Source organism: Parasteatoda tepidariorum, chromosome 10 (assembly GCF_043381705.1).
Source record: "Parasteatoda tepidariorum isolate YZ-2023 chromosome 10, CAS_Ptep_4.0, whole genome shotgun sequence".
In the NCBI taxonomy this organism is placed as follows: domain Eukaryota; kingdom Metazoa; phylum Arthropoda; class Arachnida; order Araneae; family Theridiidae; genus Parasteatoda; species Parasteatoda tepidariorum.
Window position 1 is genome coordinate 20,304,370 of NC_092213.1, and position 17,632 is coordinate 20,322,001.

At 29.8% G+C, this 17,632-nt stretch overlaps 1 protein-coding gene across 1 annotated transcript in view; it reads left to right on the plus strand.

Annotated features, from left to right (window-relative positions):
- The window catches only part of LOC107442549 (acetoacetyl-CoA synthetase-like), a 30,589-nt gene that overhangs the window by 11,424 nt on the left and 1,533 nt on the right, over nt 1–17,632 (plus strand). The window contains exons 7-16 of the mRNA XM_043041411.2: nt 2,067–2,148; nt 3,143–3,296; nt 5,823–5,897; nt 7,503–7,692; nt 8,745–8,867; nt 8,940–9,053; nt 9,953–10,078; nt 11,438–11,507; nt 15,660–15,718; nt 17,429–17,631. Coding sequence (XP_042897345.1) covers nt 2,067–2,148; nt 3,143–3,296; nt 5,823–5,897; nt 7,503–7,692; nt 8,745–8,867; nt 8,940–9,053; nt 9,953–10,078; nt 11,438–11,507; nt 15,660–15,718; nt 17,429–17,631 — 1,196 coding nt within the window. The remainder of the gene's footprint in view (nt 1–2,066; nt 2,149–3,142; nt 3,297–5,822; nt 5,898–7,502; nt 7,693–8,744; nt 8,868–8,939; nt 9,054–9,952; nt 10,079–11,437; nt 11,508–15,659; nt 15,719–17,428; nt 17,632) is intronic.

Here is a 17,632-nt window from a genome sequence, read left to right on the forward strand (position 1 = left end):
CGTGTGTGGCTGGTCATCAAAAAGTAGCACCTCACTGGCCTTATGGATTTAGAAGTCCTGAAACATAGGAAAACGATTTTGTTTAGATTTTCTGAAACATAAAGACATTATCTAAAAAGTAGCATAGCGGTTTTTTGATATTCGCAAAATTACCAAAATGGCGGCAACTTAAAAAAAAGTTAAGTTTTTCATTAAAAAAATATTCATTAAAATACTAATATAAAATCAAAATATCAAAAAAAAATCCTATGCTACTTTCTAAAGAATATATTTTTACGTAATTTAAAATAGCAGCTTTTTTCGTTGTATGGATCATGAGAAAAACGTTAGGCCAGGTCAAAAAACAGCGTTTTGAGAAAAACACGTTTAAAGTTTTGACTTATGTTCAATCTAGTAAATTATTAAATTAGTAATGACTAACCTTTATTCTGCAATTCCAGGTCCATATATCTTCTCCATCAACAGAATGGATGAGACACAAAAAGAATGTCGCCCCTCCTAATCCGGCCGAACGGGCCTTTCTACCTGCTTAGCGACGACTCTCTATTTTCCGGTATAACTTCCAAACGAAGTTAGGTACCGATAAATCGTTTGAGTCAGACATTAAGAAGGGTACAAAGATTTGAAAAATGCTAAAAAAAATTTCGAATTTTAGAAATATTCAGGGTGGGGTCCCCTCTTAAGCTTCCCTTTGTCGAGCATTTCCACTCTTAGTCTAGATCAAGAAGGCTGAATTCCACCAAGAGTCAAATGATTAGACACAAAGGAAAAAGAAACATATAATTTTTGTTTATGAATTCAACCTCATGAATTTCAAAAATTTTTTTGAATGAGTTTATGGAATAACACACAATTATATTTTTTACAAGACAAATGATAAGACACAAAGGAAAAATGATCATAAAATTTTTTTTCTTGAATTCAACCTCGTGAATTTCAAAAATTTATTCGAATGACGCTTTCGAATTGGTTTCATTGAAAACATACGACTCTTAGCACTTCCGTTTCGTCTAAGTATCTTTTATCTTTTTATGTATCCTTTATTACCCAATGAGGTTTAATTTAAATCTAAATATATTTTTTGAAACTCAGTTTATTTCAATAACATTCAGTGCATGAGAATAAAAAAGGTATGGTCATAAAACTACCTACAATGTTTCTTGCTCTATGGGAACACCAAACAGATAGGTAATATTTACCACTTTGGTAATGACTTTATTAAAACTAACAATAAAGTATGGTTTTACAATATGTGATAAAATTTGGAAAATGTGGTAAAATTTTGTCGTTTAATCGCGATACGTTCAGGATATAAAAACCATTTATTCGGTTGAATTTACTTTTCAGGTTTTTTTTCTAAATGTGCGGTGATTATGAAACCATATTTTTATTATGAAACCATAGAGCATGGCGAAAAAATAATTTATTCAGTTCAATTCACTTCTCTGTCTTCTAATTTTTACGAAATGTATCGTAATAAGAAATATAATTTTAAAAAACACAATTTCTAGTAAACCGTTACTATATGAGCGAAAAAAATTTTAAAAAAATGTTTTAAATACTGCATATTTTGATTTTATTAACCGGAATATGTTTATTTTTCATCGCAAACGTCACGAAAATATAGTGCGGTAATTTTACCAGCATTTTTTTTCTCCTGTGCAGAAATGCCGAACAATTTCGAAAGTGAAGAGAAGATAAACCAACTCACTCAAACCTAAAATTTACTCACTCAAATAATACCTTTACATGATATATCTTTTTCCCCACAAACTTTGTATCAGTTTTTAATCAGAATATTATTTTTACTGTATTTATTAAAGTTAAATAAGAATGGCGAATTAAATAATGAAACAATGTGTGTACCAGAGCAAATTTCTTATGGAAAATAGTATTTTTTGAATTTATTATTTGTTGAACACTTATTTATCTTTATTTGGCTTTAAAATTTTTTTCCTTAAGATCTACAAAATCGTGTGTTTTGACACTAAAAAATTCAGATTTTGTGAAGTGATTACCGCAACCTAAAGAAGATAAGAAAGTATTATGCATTATTGTTTATGTAGGTTTGACAAGTTCAGAAAAGATAATCATTGTGCCATCCAGAAAAGATTCCATAAGAAAGGATATCAGTGAAATAGTTAACAGGCAAGTAAACATCTATTGATTTTATTAGGGACACGGAGCCAAAAAAATTTGTTTTAGATATCCCAGCTTCTCTCCGGATAATAAGTAGCTCCAGTTTCGTCCGTCTCTAACTATGGTCACTATATATTTATGAGCACGATTGTGTTTCAGATTTTAATTTGGAATTTTTATAGTGAAAAGGAGGATTAAAAATAATAATGGAATCATCAGAATCATTAAATTAAATGCAAATTTTATTTAATTCACCTTTGAGCTAAATGCTCAATTTTAAGAAAAGAATTTAATCTAATAAATCTTTCTGCAAAATTGATTTTAAATTCTTATAAATGTATTTTAATGCTTAGAATAATCTTTCTTCAGCAACTTAGCTAACGGGCAATTTCGTTACAGTGTGGGAGGTCTCTTGACTGTTTGAAGGTATTTCACATAATTATATATGCACGCCCTGTTTAAAGAATGTGAAGATTAGCAATATTAAGTTTTCCTTTACGGAGAGCATAAAAAATCTAGTGCTTTGATTAGTAGAACTATTATTAATAATGCTTCCCTTTCGACATTTGACTTACGAGATGATGCGGAAAACTTACGCAATTTTTCCTTGACATAAAAAATGAAATATATCTATCTTAGTGATATTTAATGCTTTTTCAATATTTATGCATGTGATAATAAGCAGCATCTTCTTTTAACCTTGCCTGACTTTCAATGTGCCAGGAATGCCTTGTAATATATATCATAGTTTTCAGAAGCTAATTATGCAACAAAATGTAAGGATATCAAATATTTATTTTGTGTATAATAGATGCTTTGAATACTTAAAACTAATTTTGTAACGTTAAAATAAATTAAATTCAAACAAACAAATCCAACATTCTTACAAAAAACTGTAAACATTTTAACAGGGTAGAATATATTCTGTAGATCAGATCTCAGTTGATTTGGAAACGTCTGAAGCTCATAAATTCATTTAAAATACTTTTATTTTTCTATGTAGCTGTTTTTTAAAAGAATTTTTGGATGTTGGGCGCAATGCAGATGGTTCAGTGCCAGATTTAATCTTTGAACAAGTGTCTATGTCACATCCCGTTTTCATTAGTTATACCTCAGGAACTACTGGTTCACCAAAAGCAATTGTACACGGCAGTGAGGTAAGTTAATTTATACTACTATTTTATCGGCAGTACCTCCCCAACTGCCCTAAGGATAGAGCAAAACATTGACTAAATTGTAAGTTTTAACTGCTTAAATGGCCACCACCAAGTACATTAAACTTACACTTTTTACTTTTAGCACTTCATCTGACTAAGAAACTATTGCTTAATAGTTGACCTTGTAACTTATTTTAAAGATGTAAATCAATTCTAACGTAATGATGTTTGCTTTTAATGTAAACATATGCATTCCTTTGAGGTTATTTGCGTATCGTAATCTGTGGCGCCAACTACAATCGCTAAGGCAACTTAAGTAGCAAATTTTCTTTAAAAACGAAAATATGTAGAGGTTTGCCCGTAGAGGTGGCTACGAGTTATACTCTTCGAGTTGGTTCCCTTCTGAGATGTGTTTTTTAATTTATTTATAATTATTTCTTATTTATTTACAATTACTTCTTGCAAGGCTCTGCCCATATATTAACAAGTCTTAGCGAGGATTTTGCCACAGACCACAATTTTGAAATCTCTTCATTCTTCCCTTTACTTAAGTAAATATACAAGGTGTCTCAGTTAAGTTTTTCAGAATTCCTAAGAGTGGTAGAGTGCATCCTGACGACTCGAAATCATATAGCAATGAGGGGTCGGAAATGCTTTCCAGAAGCGGTAGTGTACACAGAAGAACCATAAAGAAAAGAGACCGTAAGTGAAAAATCGTTTTAATAATACATTGAAATAAGCATAAGGTACATGGGTCAAAGTAAGTGTTCGAAGTTTCTGCCACCTGCTACAATGTACACCTCACATCTCCAGCGCATGGACATCCGAACATTCAGCAATACTCCAAGCATATCTCGAATTTCTCCGGCAGCTACTGCAATTCTTACAACCAGCTCCTCAGCATTGTCAACAGGGGTGACATAAGCCAGCGTTTTCATGTGACCCCAGAAATAAAAAGCAAGACATGATAGGTCGGGTGACAGAAGAGGCCAACGCACTGGAAAGCTCGGAACTTTCGCACAACGCCATCTACCGCCTCTGGAAAGCATTTCCGACCCCGCATTGCTATATGATTTCGAGTCATCAAGATGCCCTCTACCCCTCTTAGGAGTTCTGAAACGTTTAACCCTGTATAATTGCTGCTTAATTCTTCGATTAAGTGTAGGTTAGAGGGCCCCCTTAATTGGTGATTTGAGAACATGCCTATATTTGAAAATATACCAAGAACCAATTACATAACGGTAAATAGAAATTCTGGTAACCCGATGATGACGTAATTAAAAGAAGAGACAGCAAGAAAAGAATATCATGGTAACCAGAAACTGAGTTTCAGCAAAATTTTACAGTTAAATTTGTCGCCAAACCAAGGGCCCCTGATTCTACTCTTTAATTCAATCTTCTTATAACAGGATTAGTACAGTACTTAAAAAATAAGAAAAGTTAGCTAAACTAACAGAAGTTTGTATTGACCACAACTCTTGATATTTCCAAATAAATATATATTGGTTACGGAATTTTAATTTTTAAGTGAAAGCTAGTAAAAGAACTTTGTCACTTTTTTTGTTGCAATAATGTCATTATTTTTAATCTTTTTGTCTTGATCTTACGAGCAAAGTAAAGTTAAATATCTAATTTGTGGCATATGTGAACCATTATAAATTAAAGACAACATCATTTTAAATCTCTTTAATTTCAATTTTTAACTCTACCAACCTTATTTAACAAAAATAATAATAATTTATTGTTTGTTTTAATAATTACTTTTGAGAAAAAGCAAACTCTCTATTGAGAAAAAAAACATAAGCTTATATTATTTTACTTCAATGTTAATAGGATGTATCTAGGGTAAAATTCTTAGAGATTTAATTAGATCATTTAATTATAAGTTCTAGTTTGCTGTTATTGTCTTCGCAAGAATGTAAGATTATAAATTTATAATTGATTTAATTGATTTTATTCAATCTTATCTAAGTAATTTAATTTTTTAATAATTAATATACTTAATTTATAATTAATAAATAATTATTTTAATCATCGCTGTTACATTACAAATACTTCGGAATTGTATTAGATTTTAAATTTATAATTAATTTAGTATATTTTATTCCCAATAATTTATTCAATTTAATCTATTTGTTAATTTAAATAAATTATTATAATTAATGAAATCTCTGCAATTATAAATTATCTTCGTCTTAAATTGTTTTTCATAAATTATAGCAGATGTAGGGTAAACTAACCAGTGAAGGAACACTTAAGCTTCGCTTGCCTCTTAAAAAATCATATTAATTTCAAAATTCGTAATTTTAGTTAAATGACAGTGTCAACNCATAAATTATAGCAGATGTACTATAAAAAAATGTTTTCCTCTTTCATTTGCCCATGTCAATGCTAAATGGTTTAAGAGTTTAGATAAACTGTAATACTGTAATTGCTATAACTTTGAATTTTCACTTTTCACAACTATAAATATCTAACAAAATGTATGATTAAGCATAGTTTTTATTTATTTATTATTTTTTGTAGGGACTTCTGTGCTTTGTAAAAGAGATATGTATTCAAAATAACAGCAGAGAACGTGCGATACTATCTGTTTCACCCGTAAGTAATTCCACCTAAATTTTATGAAGTTTCCAAAATTGAAAACGTTGTACCCTAATAACCTCTGAGCCAATGATCGGATTTTAAGTGTCAACATAAATCTTTATAGTTTGAAGAGCTCATTTATGATGTGTTAACAAGATTTAAACAAGAGCTACAAAATTAAATAAAAAAGCTTTTTTTAATTTTGATTGGAGATTAGTTATTAATTATTAATAAAAACTATATATTTATTATAACTTATATTTATTAATGAAAACTACATTTTTTTAAAACTAAAACTCAAATTTGCATATTTATGAAATTTTTTTTTATATAGAATCGAAAAAAACAGATGAAATAGAAGAGCTATCGAACATAAATAAAGAATATTTTGACAGAAAGAAAATAAAAATTAATACAAATAACTTATTATTTTTCACTTCAAATTAATCTCAGGTCTCGAAGAGTTAAAAAGTCATTTACTATATAGTTGTAAGGTTATTAAAATGTTTATTATGGATGTAAAACCGTATAAAATTTCCCACGGGTGACGCTATTGAATAAAATTCGTAATAAGAATTCCGGGTAATAAGAATTTTTACGCCTTAGCTTAAAAAACATACAACGTTGCAATATTATTGTACTTATACAGTTTGCAATATGACTTGCTCTATTAATTCAAGACGCTTATCCATTTAACTTTAACTATAATAACATTAAAAAACTGAAGAAAACACTTAAAACCTGACAGCACATTCACTTTATTTATGTTGTGATACACTATTTACCAATAAGTATTTGGACACGTGCGATTGAAAAGAAAAACAAACTTTATTCATAATCAATGGTTGGTAGATCCTCCATGAGAGGCAATTACAACGTGAATCCTCCGGGGCATACTTTCTACAAGTCCTTGCGTGACGGCTAGTGGTATTTTCTTCCACTCGTCTTGGAGAAGACATGTAAGTTCCCTCACCGATTTTGGATGGGTAGTACACCCCTTAATTCGGAGATCCAACTCGTCCTAGAGGTTCTCGGTAGGGTTCAGGTCTGGGCTCTGTGCAAGCCAGTCCATTCGATTAACCTCATTGGCACCATACCAAGCTTTGGTGACCCTCGCATAATGACAGCTGGCATTGTTGTCCTGGAAGTTACAGGGGTCCACCCAGTAAAACTGCCACAGCGTAGGAAGCACATTGTTATCCAAAATAGTGAAGTAGGCATCTTACATGGAACTAATGCCGATGTTGTTTCCTACACGTTATATACCGGTGGAGGGCGTGATGTATGTCAGGACCGCAGATATAATTATTTGCATAGGTGTCCAAATACTTATTGGTAGATAGTGTATTAATTACCTTATATAGATACATGACTCGCAAGATTTTAGAATTTTAAAAATACAGAAGAACCTTATAAATATTAAATTTACGTGCACATTTAAATACAAAGCACAACAATAAAACTTCCTAGAATATCAAGCCCTTTCAAACACACTCGTTAACTTAACATAAGCGGAGGAATACATCGGCAGTTCTCACTATTACTTTTCAACTTAAAAACTTTGTTATTGTTTACGCTGAGTTCCAAGTCCATAATAATTAACATTTTTTTAAAATTCAGGCAGGATGGGCATCATGGCTGATAGGACCTTTGTCGTTTCTCAGAGGGGCCACTTCTGTGCTTTATGATGGCGTGCCATACTTTTTATCGCCTACTTATTTGTGGGACATTATTGATGAATATAAAATATCAAGTTTCTTCGCAACTCCAAGCATTTTGGATGAATTAGAAAAGAAGGGATATTTTCCGAGTAAAGTATTAGCATTTCAGTATCTAAAACTGATGAGTGTAAAATGTATTGCGTCAAAAACTGGGTATTATACCGTATGTCACAAAAATGTCCGAAGAATTGAAAATTTCAGCAAATAGAAAAATACGGTTCTTTTAATTTTGTATACTTATATACGTTTTCATTCTTATTAAATTTTAAATTAGTTACAAAATTCATTGACAGATGGCGCGTTAGTTCTGTATTTTATGTCACTCTTTTCTTCAATTTTTATGCTAGTCGTTAAACCATTCAAACTGAAATATTTGCTAGAATGTCTGCACAATTTGCTTTCAGACCTTTGACTGTTCCGCATTGTTATGTAATGGTTAAGCGTCAGCAAATAGAAAAGCACTGTTTTTTTTAATTTTGTATATTTATGTGCGCTTTTATTCTCATTAAATTTTAAATTAGTTACAAAATTCGTTGACAGATGGCGCATTAGTTCGGTATTTTATGTCACTTTTGTAATCAATTTTATGCTGGTCGTTAAACCATTCGTACGGAAATATTTGCCCGAATGTCTGCACACTTTTTTTTCAGACCTTTGAATGTTCAACATTGTTGTGCAATGGTTAAACGTCAGCAAATAGAAAAGCATGTTTTTTTTTAAATTTTGTACATTTATACACGTTTTTATTCTCATTAAATTTTAAATTAGTTACACAATTCGTTGACAGATGGCGCATTAGTTCAGTATTTTATGTCACTTTTGTATTCAATTTTTATGCTGGTCGTTAAACCATTCGAACTGAAATATTTGCACGAATGTCTGCTCAATTTGAATACATTATTTTGTAGCTCTCTGTTTAAAAAAATTGTAAGCTAATTTTGAAATTAAATGAAGGCAAATTAACGGCTTTATAAGCAGAAAGCTGACTTCACATGTTTTCCTTTAACTGATTTTTGGAACATTCAGTCTAAAACTGGAGTTTTTTTCTAACTAATGAGTATTGCAAACATATATTTACTTGAGGAGTATTTTGAGCATGAGTGTTTTTAATTAACTTATTATTTATATATTATGATCATAGATGAAAATCATAAGCTGAACAGTCTACTTCTTATATTTTCTGGTGCAAGTGTTGTAAAGCCTCAAAATTATGAATTCGTATATAAAAGAATTAAGAAAAACATTTTATTCACGTCCATTTATGGTAAGTAGTATAATCAAATATCGTTCAATTCTAAATTGATTCAGTAATAAAAATTATATCTTCCCTATTCAGGTGCCACTGAAATCATGGGTAGATGCATGGCATTTCATCATACTTTACCTATATATAAAGGAGAACAAACATGCCCATGTTTAGGTGCTGATATAGAGGTAGTAGATGATGAAGGTAAAGTTCTGACATTATTCTCTAGTTACACATAAATAAATCCTGGTTTTCAAATATTTAAGAGCATTTTGTTTCAATAAATTACACTCATGTTCATAAATTAAGGAAAACTCACAATCACACAGAAATTGAATGCCATTTTTATGAACGCTATCATACGTACACCATCTTTTTTAATCTTAATCTTTTGTTCAATGAATGGACTTAAGAAATATGTCACGTTTGTTTTATTTTTGAGCATTTATTTACATTAGCATTTATTTGCATTAACCTTAATTTATACAAAGGAAAGCAAAAGTTATTCATGTGAAGAAAAAACGCTTTAATTCCCATTAAAAACGCTCTAATTCCTATTCTTTGGAGATCAAATCAGCTTCCTTAAGGAAGACCTGCCCCAGTTTGTGCAATTTAGAAAATCATTTAGAGAAAATACAGCTTGTAGTTTAAATAAAAAATAATAATGCTAACTCGTGAAAATTTTTCAACTAATGTCCATTTTGAAACTTTATTGTGTAAGCAAAAATATTTTTACAAAATGTATTTTAAACCCCCTTTGTTTGCTTTACAGAAGCAAACAAGAATTAATCTCGGGTTTATAAACTCTTAGTTGTGAAAATTTATTAAAAAAAAGTAAAATTTCACAAGTCAGTCTTTATTTTTTTGAATCTATGTCTAATTTTTTTTTCATTTCATTAAATTATGTTTCACTTTGAGTTGCTTAGTTTACATCACTAAAACAGGATTTACTTTATGTGCAAAACAATGTTATGTTTATGGTATTTTTGTATCATATGATAAATATTGTTCTTAAATTACGAAAATAAGACTTCTGAAAGAAGATGAACTTTCAGCTAATTTTTTTTTTCTCTTGATAAAGGTTTGTTGTTCTTATTAAACAGGCTGTCCCATAACTGGTGAAGTTGGAGATCTAGTCATATCAAAACCATATCCGTCAATGCCCTTAGGAATATATGGAGATGAAAACGGTTCCAAATATAGAGAGCTATACTTTTCTAAATACAAAGGTGAGTTATTTGTTTTTAATTATTTTTTAAATCGAAGCACTAACTAGTTTCATAAAAATATACTAGAAATGTTAAAGTCAAAATTTTTTTAAAGGTTGAAAAACAGCAAATTCATCACATTGACAATGTGATGAATTTAAATGGAAAATATAAAGTTTGCAAAAACATACAACTGTATTCTTTTAGGGTTTCGGAGCTAGATGCAAAATTTTAGAAATTATTACTCTAATACATTTACAAAAGTATGGTTAAAACTACTGTACTTGATTATGCAATAAAATTTAGCAAATGTGGTAAAATTTTGTAGTTTTATCACGATACCTTCAGGATATAAGAACCATTTCTTCGGTAAAATTTACTTTTTAGTTTTGTATTCACTAAACGTGCGGTAATAAGAAGCCTAATTTTGAAAACTGGAATTTTCGGTGTACCGTTACTATATGAAAGGAATTTTTTCCTTCGTGCTATTAACTGAAATCATAACAATTGAAAAAGTATCTTGATTGTTTCTGATGAATTTTAAGATTCATATTTTACGCATCCAACTTGAGGTTATAAGCATTTTTTCATATTTATCTCATTTAAAGCTTGCTTTGATTAAAGAAATAATTTGAGTTGATGAAACAATAATGGAAGATTCTTAAATTAAATAAAAGGTAACGCATATTTTATGGACTTAAGTAATAATCATAAAACATTTATCGTTATTAAAAAATAATTCAATATGAGAAAGTAAATTTAAATAGAAGGGTGTAAGATTTTAACAAATTATAAATCACTTTTATTTCGGTAACTGTTATGATTTCGGTAAAGTTTTTGATCCTTACCTGAACCTTAATATGGTATATATTTTTGATAAGGATTCTAAATATATATATTAAGGGCGGTGTTCAGGGAACACGCCGTTTAATAATAAAACAAAATTCACTTGTTTCCAAATATATTATTTTTCGTACGTATATTCCATGACATATATTTCATACTAAGGACCGAGAAAGTCTGGTTGGTAGGGCACTGGGCCCCGGTTCAAGAGTTCGTGGGTTCGATCCTTGCCGGCCGAAGACTCCCAGTGTAGTAAATGGTGATTGATGTACGTTATATCTGTCCAGTCATAATGTCCTACATGTTCCCATAACAAATCACACCTCGGGGGTACTGATCCAGAAGGTTCCCTTGTCTTCTGGATCGGTTTAAAGTTACAAGGCAACGGAGTTGAACATTAGTAGTTGTAAAAACAAAATTGGGTAGACTGTTCAACGACGGTTATAAAATAAAATACAAAATGTTATGATCAACGTTTATTCAGTTTTCTTAGAGTGCATAATTCTCTAATTGAATTTTTTTTTTTGTTCTTTGCAGATAAATTTTCGATGTCGGACCTAGCAATAGTTAATCCGAAAACTAAAGGAATCTTAATTTGTTGCAGAAAGTAAGAAAATTAATTAAATAATTACGTTCAGTTAGTTTTGTTGTTAATTTTAAATCGAGAAAACATGGGAAACTTGTTGCAGAAAGAATAATTAAGAAACAATAATGCTTTGGTTTTTAATTCTATTCAGCTTATTGCATAAAGCGTACACTACGTGACCTATTTCAATTGCTTTTATTCTTTACTGATAAATACTTTTTTTCTATATTAATAAACCATGACCTCCACCTTGGTGTTCAAATTAGGATTACACTTTGTTTTGCTGCACAAAAAACTGTAAGATTTAGAAACTTCGAAGGTGTATAAGAATATGTACAGGGAGTACAATGAGATAAAAAAATTATATTCTTTTATTAGTTTGAGAATTCTGCATTGTTTAATTTGATGGGAAAAAAAACATGTAAACTGATCTACAGCCCACTGAAATCCCTCTACAGGGCAGAAATTTCTTTTGAGCAGAAGCTGGAATAGTAATTTTCAAATATAAACCTAGCGAGAGTTTTTTTTTTCGAACTCAAATTTGCTCAAAAATTATTGCTGGTCAAAGACTGTTTTCCATTGTTGTCGATGCTTTTTTATTGGCTGGAAAATCACATGACAGGATCAAGTATCCCACATTGATTTCCATATTGTTTTAGCTGTCATCAGCATGAATTTAATAAAAGTCATAACAGTAATTTTTTTTCTGTAAATATTTTGGAATCCCTAATTCAGAGGTATTTAACAGTACTGCTATTTTTGATTTTGATTACTATTTATTTATTGATTTTTTTAATTATTCTAACGTAATTTTACACTATATTTTACGAATCTGCATATTTTTAAATTCAGAGTTTAACTACATTAAAAGTTACTTAACCCCCCTTCCTTCTCGCTCCCGTGAAAATGACGGGGTGAGCTTTCGCCCTCTATTTCTCGCTCCCGTGATATTGACGGCTGGAGTGATCAGTAGTAACGTGCCAATAAGAATAAAACTAAATAATTTCTTTTTCCCGGAAAAAATTTTATTTCTTATTTTGCACACCAGACCACAGTACCAGGATATTTTTAAGGAAGTTGTAGATAGTTTATTTTAAACTAGATGTCAGCACTAATCAAATACGTAATACAAATATAAAAGCCAAAAAAATAGGCACTTTTATGACTGTTTTCTTGAAAATTAACCGTTCGTTAAAGAGGTGTTAAAGTACAGTTGATTATTTTTCAAATCTCAGTAATCGTTAATTTTGTTGCGATTAATGCGTTAATAAAATGTTATTACATGAAATTATAATATATATTTCATTCTAAACTAAATCGTATTTTTTTTTTTGAAAAAATATTAACTTTTAAGAGAAAAAAAAATTATGAGTCTTGAGAAAAGAATGGAGAGAGATGGAAGTCCTCGAGTTTAGTTATAAAGTATTTGTATTTGTATACATGTAAAAAAAAAATATCTATTCGACCTGATTATAGACACACATAAAATCGAAGTTAACGTTTTTTGTCTAAAACAACACCAATTTCTTTTCGTTAGAATGAAAACACATTTGTTATTTTCAGATTTATTCGATAAATTTGATATCAATCTTGCTTCAGAGCATCGTGTACTTATACAAAATTTTATTACATTGGAAATAAGTTTCTGGTAATATTAAAAAAAATTCAATAAACTACACTTTTCCTTTAACTCTTGAAAATATTTATATTTCTGGTCTGAAAGAAAAATTTGAAAAAATTTCTTTCTCATCTAAATACTCTAAGCTAAAAAGTAATTATTCGTGGTGTTCTATAATAGCGGTTTTTAAATAAATTTTTTCGTAAACCTAATTGAAAATGTCTCTAATAGTCGTTTCTATATCTTTCTGTTTCTTTTGGCAATCAAACAATTCAGCCTACCGCACTAATAATTCAATCGAGTTTGATTGTATATATTTTTTTTTCCTCACTTACATTAATTTGCGACCCCAAATATCTAAGCTTTTTTAACACAGGTTCTGAAAGGTTATGTTAAGGATAGGCTATTATGAAACACGGTGTATACAAAATTATTTATCATGATTGGCGGGAAATACTTCGGGTACTTTTTTGTAAGAACGCTTTAATTAGGAAGTTTGTTTATTTCCTTCTAATTTTGACCACCATAAAAATTCTTAAACAACCACAAAAATTCTCATTCTTTAAATTAGAAACAAATGTTTATAAAGGAATGATTTTTTCTAATGCTTGAAAAATTGTTTTTGTGTAATTCACTAGCTGATTAATTAACTGTCATTTACTAACTGTAATTTATTAATTGTACATAACCGCATTCATTTTTATTTGATTTAGAATATTTTTCTCCGATCTTCGAGGATTTTACTTACCGATGGAAATAACATTATCTTGTACAAATATCTCAAAAATTATCGTTTTACATCAATGCGGTTGATTTGATCAGCTTGCAAATGATCCTTTTAAATTTCTTCTAAACGTGTTTCATTAATTATTTATAAAAACAAATTACAGTTTTAAGAAAAGAAACATTGAAATTGTGTTATTAAAAACACATTTATTTTCGCCAGCTGTGTGAAAAGAAAAGACAAACCATACCAAATTCGTTTCACAACTTACTAATACATTAGAACGAAACATTTGAATTCTTCTCATAAAGATGAACAAAAAATAAGTTTGACAAGTTTAGGTTTTCATACTATTAACTGAACTCATAACCATTGAAAAAGTTTCCTGATTGTTGTTGATGAATTTTAAGATTCATATTTTATGCATCCAACTTGATGTCATAAACATTTTTTCATATCTACCTCATTTAAAGCTTGATTTGATTAAATAAATATTTTGTGTTGATGAAACAATAATGGCAGATTCTTAAATTAAATAAAAGGTAGCGTATATTTTATGGACTTAAATGATAATCATAAGACATTTATCGTTATTAAAAAATATTTCAATATGAGAAAGTAACTTCAAATAGAATGATGTAAGATAAAGACAAATTATAAAAAAAAAATATTTTTATTTAGACAACTGTTCTGATTTCGATAAAGTTTTTGATACTTGCTTGAAACTTAATCTGAATATTTCTTTGACAATATTTTTGAAAAGGATTCTAAAAATATATATTAAGGGCGGTGATCACGGAACATGCCGTCTAATAATATAACAAAATTCAATAGTTACATAATATATTATTTTTTTACGTGTCTTCCACGTCGTATGTTTCACATTCTAGGAATTATAAATAAATTAATCAATATTATCTTAACCATTTTATCCAAAATACATAGTAAACGTTTGATAAAAAAATTTATCATTAGAAAGATAAATTTTGAAATTTAATATTGCTTTGCGAAATAAGTATATATTTATTTTTTCCTACTAAAAGAAAACAATTTTTTTTTCAATTTTAAATATAAAACACTTCTTTGAAAAAAAAACGTGCTTAAAAGCAGCAGAAATTTCAAAAAAGGAAAAATGTAGCAATAAAGGAAACGAAGGAAATAGAAATAAAAATATGACCACCGAAGCCGACGTCTTCAAGGGGTACCGGCCCCGGTAGCCATAAAACAAAATCTTTTCTATTGAGGGAGAGGCAAATGCCTAAAGTAACTCCCTTAGTACACCGAAGGTTTTGTATAGAAGTCGAGGAAAAAACATGAAATGCATAGAACCAATTTAGAAAAGAAACTCAAACAAAATCATCAGAAAATAAAAACTCATTTTAACCAGGTCAAACAGCGATTTTATAAGCAAACCGAATGAAAAGGAAACACTTAAAACTGAAGAAAACAACGCCCTCTATTTCAATGCGCAGATTGAAAAAAAGAAGTCAAGGAAAAGATGCGTAACATATTAATAGAATGCTTAACTGGGGCTGCTCAGTTAAGACTTGAATTGCGCCATATTTTTGTTTTTATTTTTATTTCCTTCGTTTCCTTTATTGCTTCATTTATTTTTTCCTACAAACTATAGTTTGTATATTTGTTTGCAAAGACTATTATTGGCCTAAAATTTTAACGAATATTTCTATTACCATACTCTTATACGCTTTTCACTTATTTTTTCAGTAATTAATTATAAAAAGTAACAGAATGTAAAACCATGCTTTAGTTCCTTATAAAATATTAGAATAAATTGTTTTTCTTTAGCTTATTTAATCTTATAATATTTCAGTGATGAAGCCATCAATCAGTTTGGATTTAGATTTGGAAGTTCCGAAATTTATAATGTAGGTATGTATTTAGTATCAGTCATTGCTTTTATGTGGAAAATACTTTCTTCGGAAAAAGAGGGGGGTAAAAGAGGCTGTTATTATACTTTCATAGAGGCTATGATTGTGCATTTAAATTTAAATTGTCTGGCCTAATATTTTGATATATTTGTCTTTTGAGCAACATTGATTACTATTTCTTTTTTCCAGACAAATTTTATAGGAGAAGATGTAAATGAACAAAATGGGTCAGTGAATCATAATCTAATTTAATCATAACACAAAGTTTTTTTTTTGTTTTTTTATTTATTATTTTTTTTAAAAAATAATAATGGAACAGATGAGCTAAAAGTGAGCACACATCTTTCTCCAAAGAAAAGACACATAAATTGATTCGTCTGTTCTAAAGACCAGATAATTCATCACTCCAAGATCATATATATAGTTTAAAAACACCACATTGCTTCAAGTGTAAGGTATTTAAACTATAGCTTTTATTATTTTCCTTGGCGACAGAGCTTCGAAAAACAGTGTTAAGAGCCGGATAGAGGGGAAGGTAGTCCGGATCTTCACCACACAGGAATAGGCAGGCTTCTTGCGAAATTGAATTGATAAAGCTCAGCATACAGGCAATATTGCAGGGTCGTCATTCGAAAAACAGTGAGTACCCGATAATTGGGATAGTTGTATCCCAAAGATTTCCCTTATTTCGAACGCATGCAAATCTCTTATGACCAAATTGATATTTGATGAAACAAAAAATGGATGAAAAAAAGTACATTATTTCTTAAAATTCTTTTTATAATATAAAAAATTTTATGAACATTTTGTCGCTTAGATATTTTGCTCTTTATTACTTGAAAAATTTGTTCTAAATATAAAAAGCTATGACTAAGTTTTGAAACTTAAATATGAGTTATTTCAACCAGAGGAATTAATTGATTTGTGCAGAGAATGGCTCAATTACCTAATCTTTTGGAATCTGATTAATTGTTCTACAGCCACCTTCTGATGTGTGAGAGGTAAAAAGCGCGCCTTCTACTTCTGTCAGCAGTAAAAAACAAACATGTGAAAGCCGCACTAAGCTGTCATTGTGGCGGTCTGGGGTTTGGCCACACCAATCTGATGCGTTGATTTGAAAAGTAAGAACAGTAAGTGCGCAGCTCTAACCACGCTGTCACCATCTTACCACTTTGCTCAAGATTCTAAAACCACAGAGAAAAATTCTGGATAAAATTCTGGTAAAAAGTATTGACACTCAGAGTGCAGCATCCGTAAACCATTTTACTGCAAAATCCAGTTTTCCCATAAAAATTATTACTATAACTTTTTCAGTAATACTCATTTAATTACAGTGTCTTATTGATTTTACAGTAAATATTGCGATTTTTACAGTTACTCTTGTATGTACAGTGTTTCAGTGCTTTCAATTAAATATTGCTCTAAAAATTGTGGTAAATTAGATTTTTTGTTCCGTAAAATTTCGGGTAAAACTAAATTACATGACAAAACGTACTGATACCCTGAAAGCAGATACTTTTTTCCTTAATTTGATCCAGAATTTTTTACAGTGTACTAACCATTTTTTCTTTCCTTTTTTCAGACATTTACTTGAGAAATGTTTTTATTTAAGTCGTGTAGTGAATAATGCAATACTCTTATCTTCAAAAATCTATTTTAGACAAATAAAAAAAAAAATCAGGAACTCTTTAACCTTGTTTTTCGCCCTTAGTGAATCGTCTCCTTGAAGTACACGATAGCCTTTGTGTTTCTCAGTATAGTAAAAATGGTACTGAGAGAGCTGTTTTGTTTTTGAAACTGAAAGCTGGCTTCAAATTCAATGATGAATTACTGAAGAAAGTTCGGGAAAAAATAGATGAAGAGTTGACAGATGAACACATTCCTGGGCTTATCATGGAGGTTCAAGACATACCAG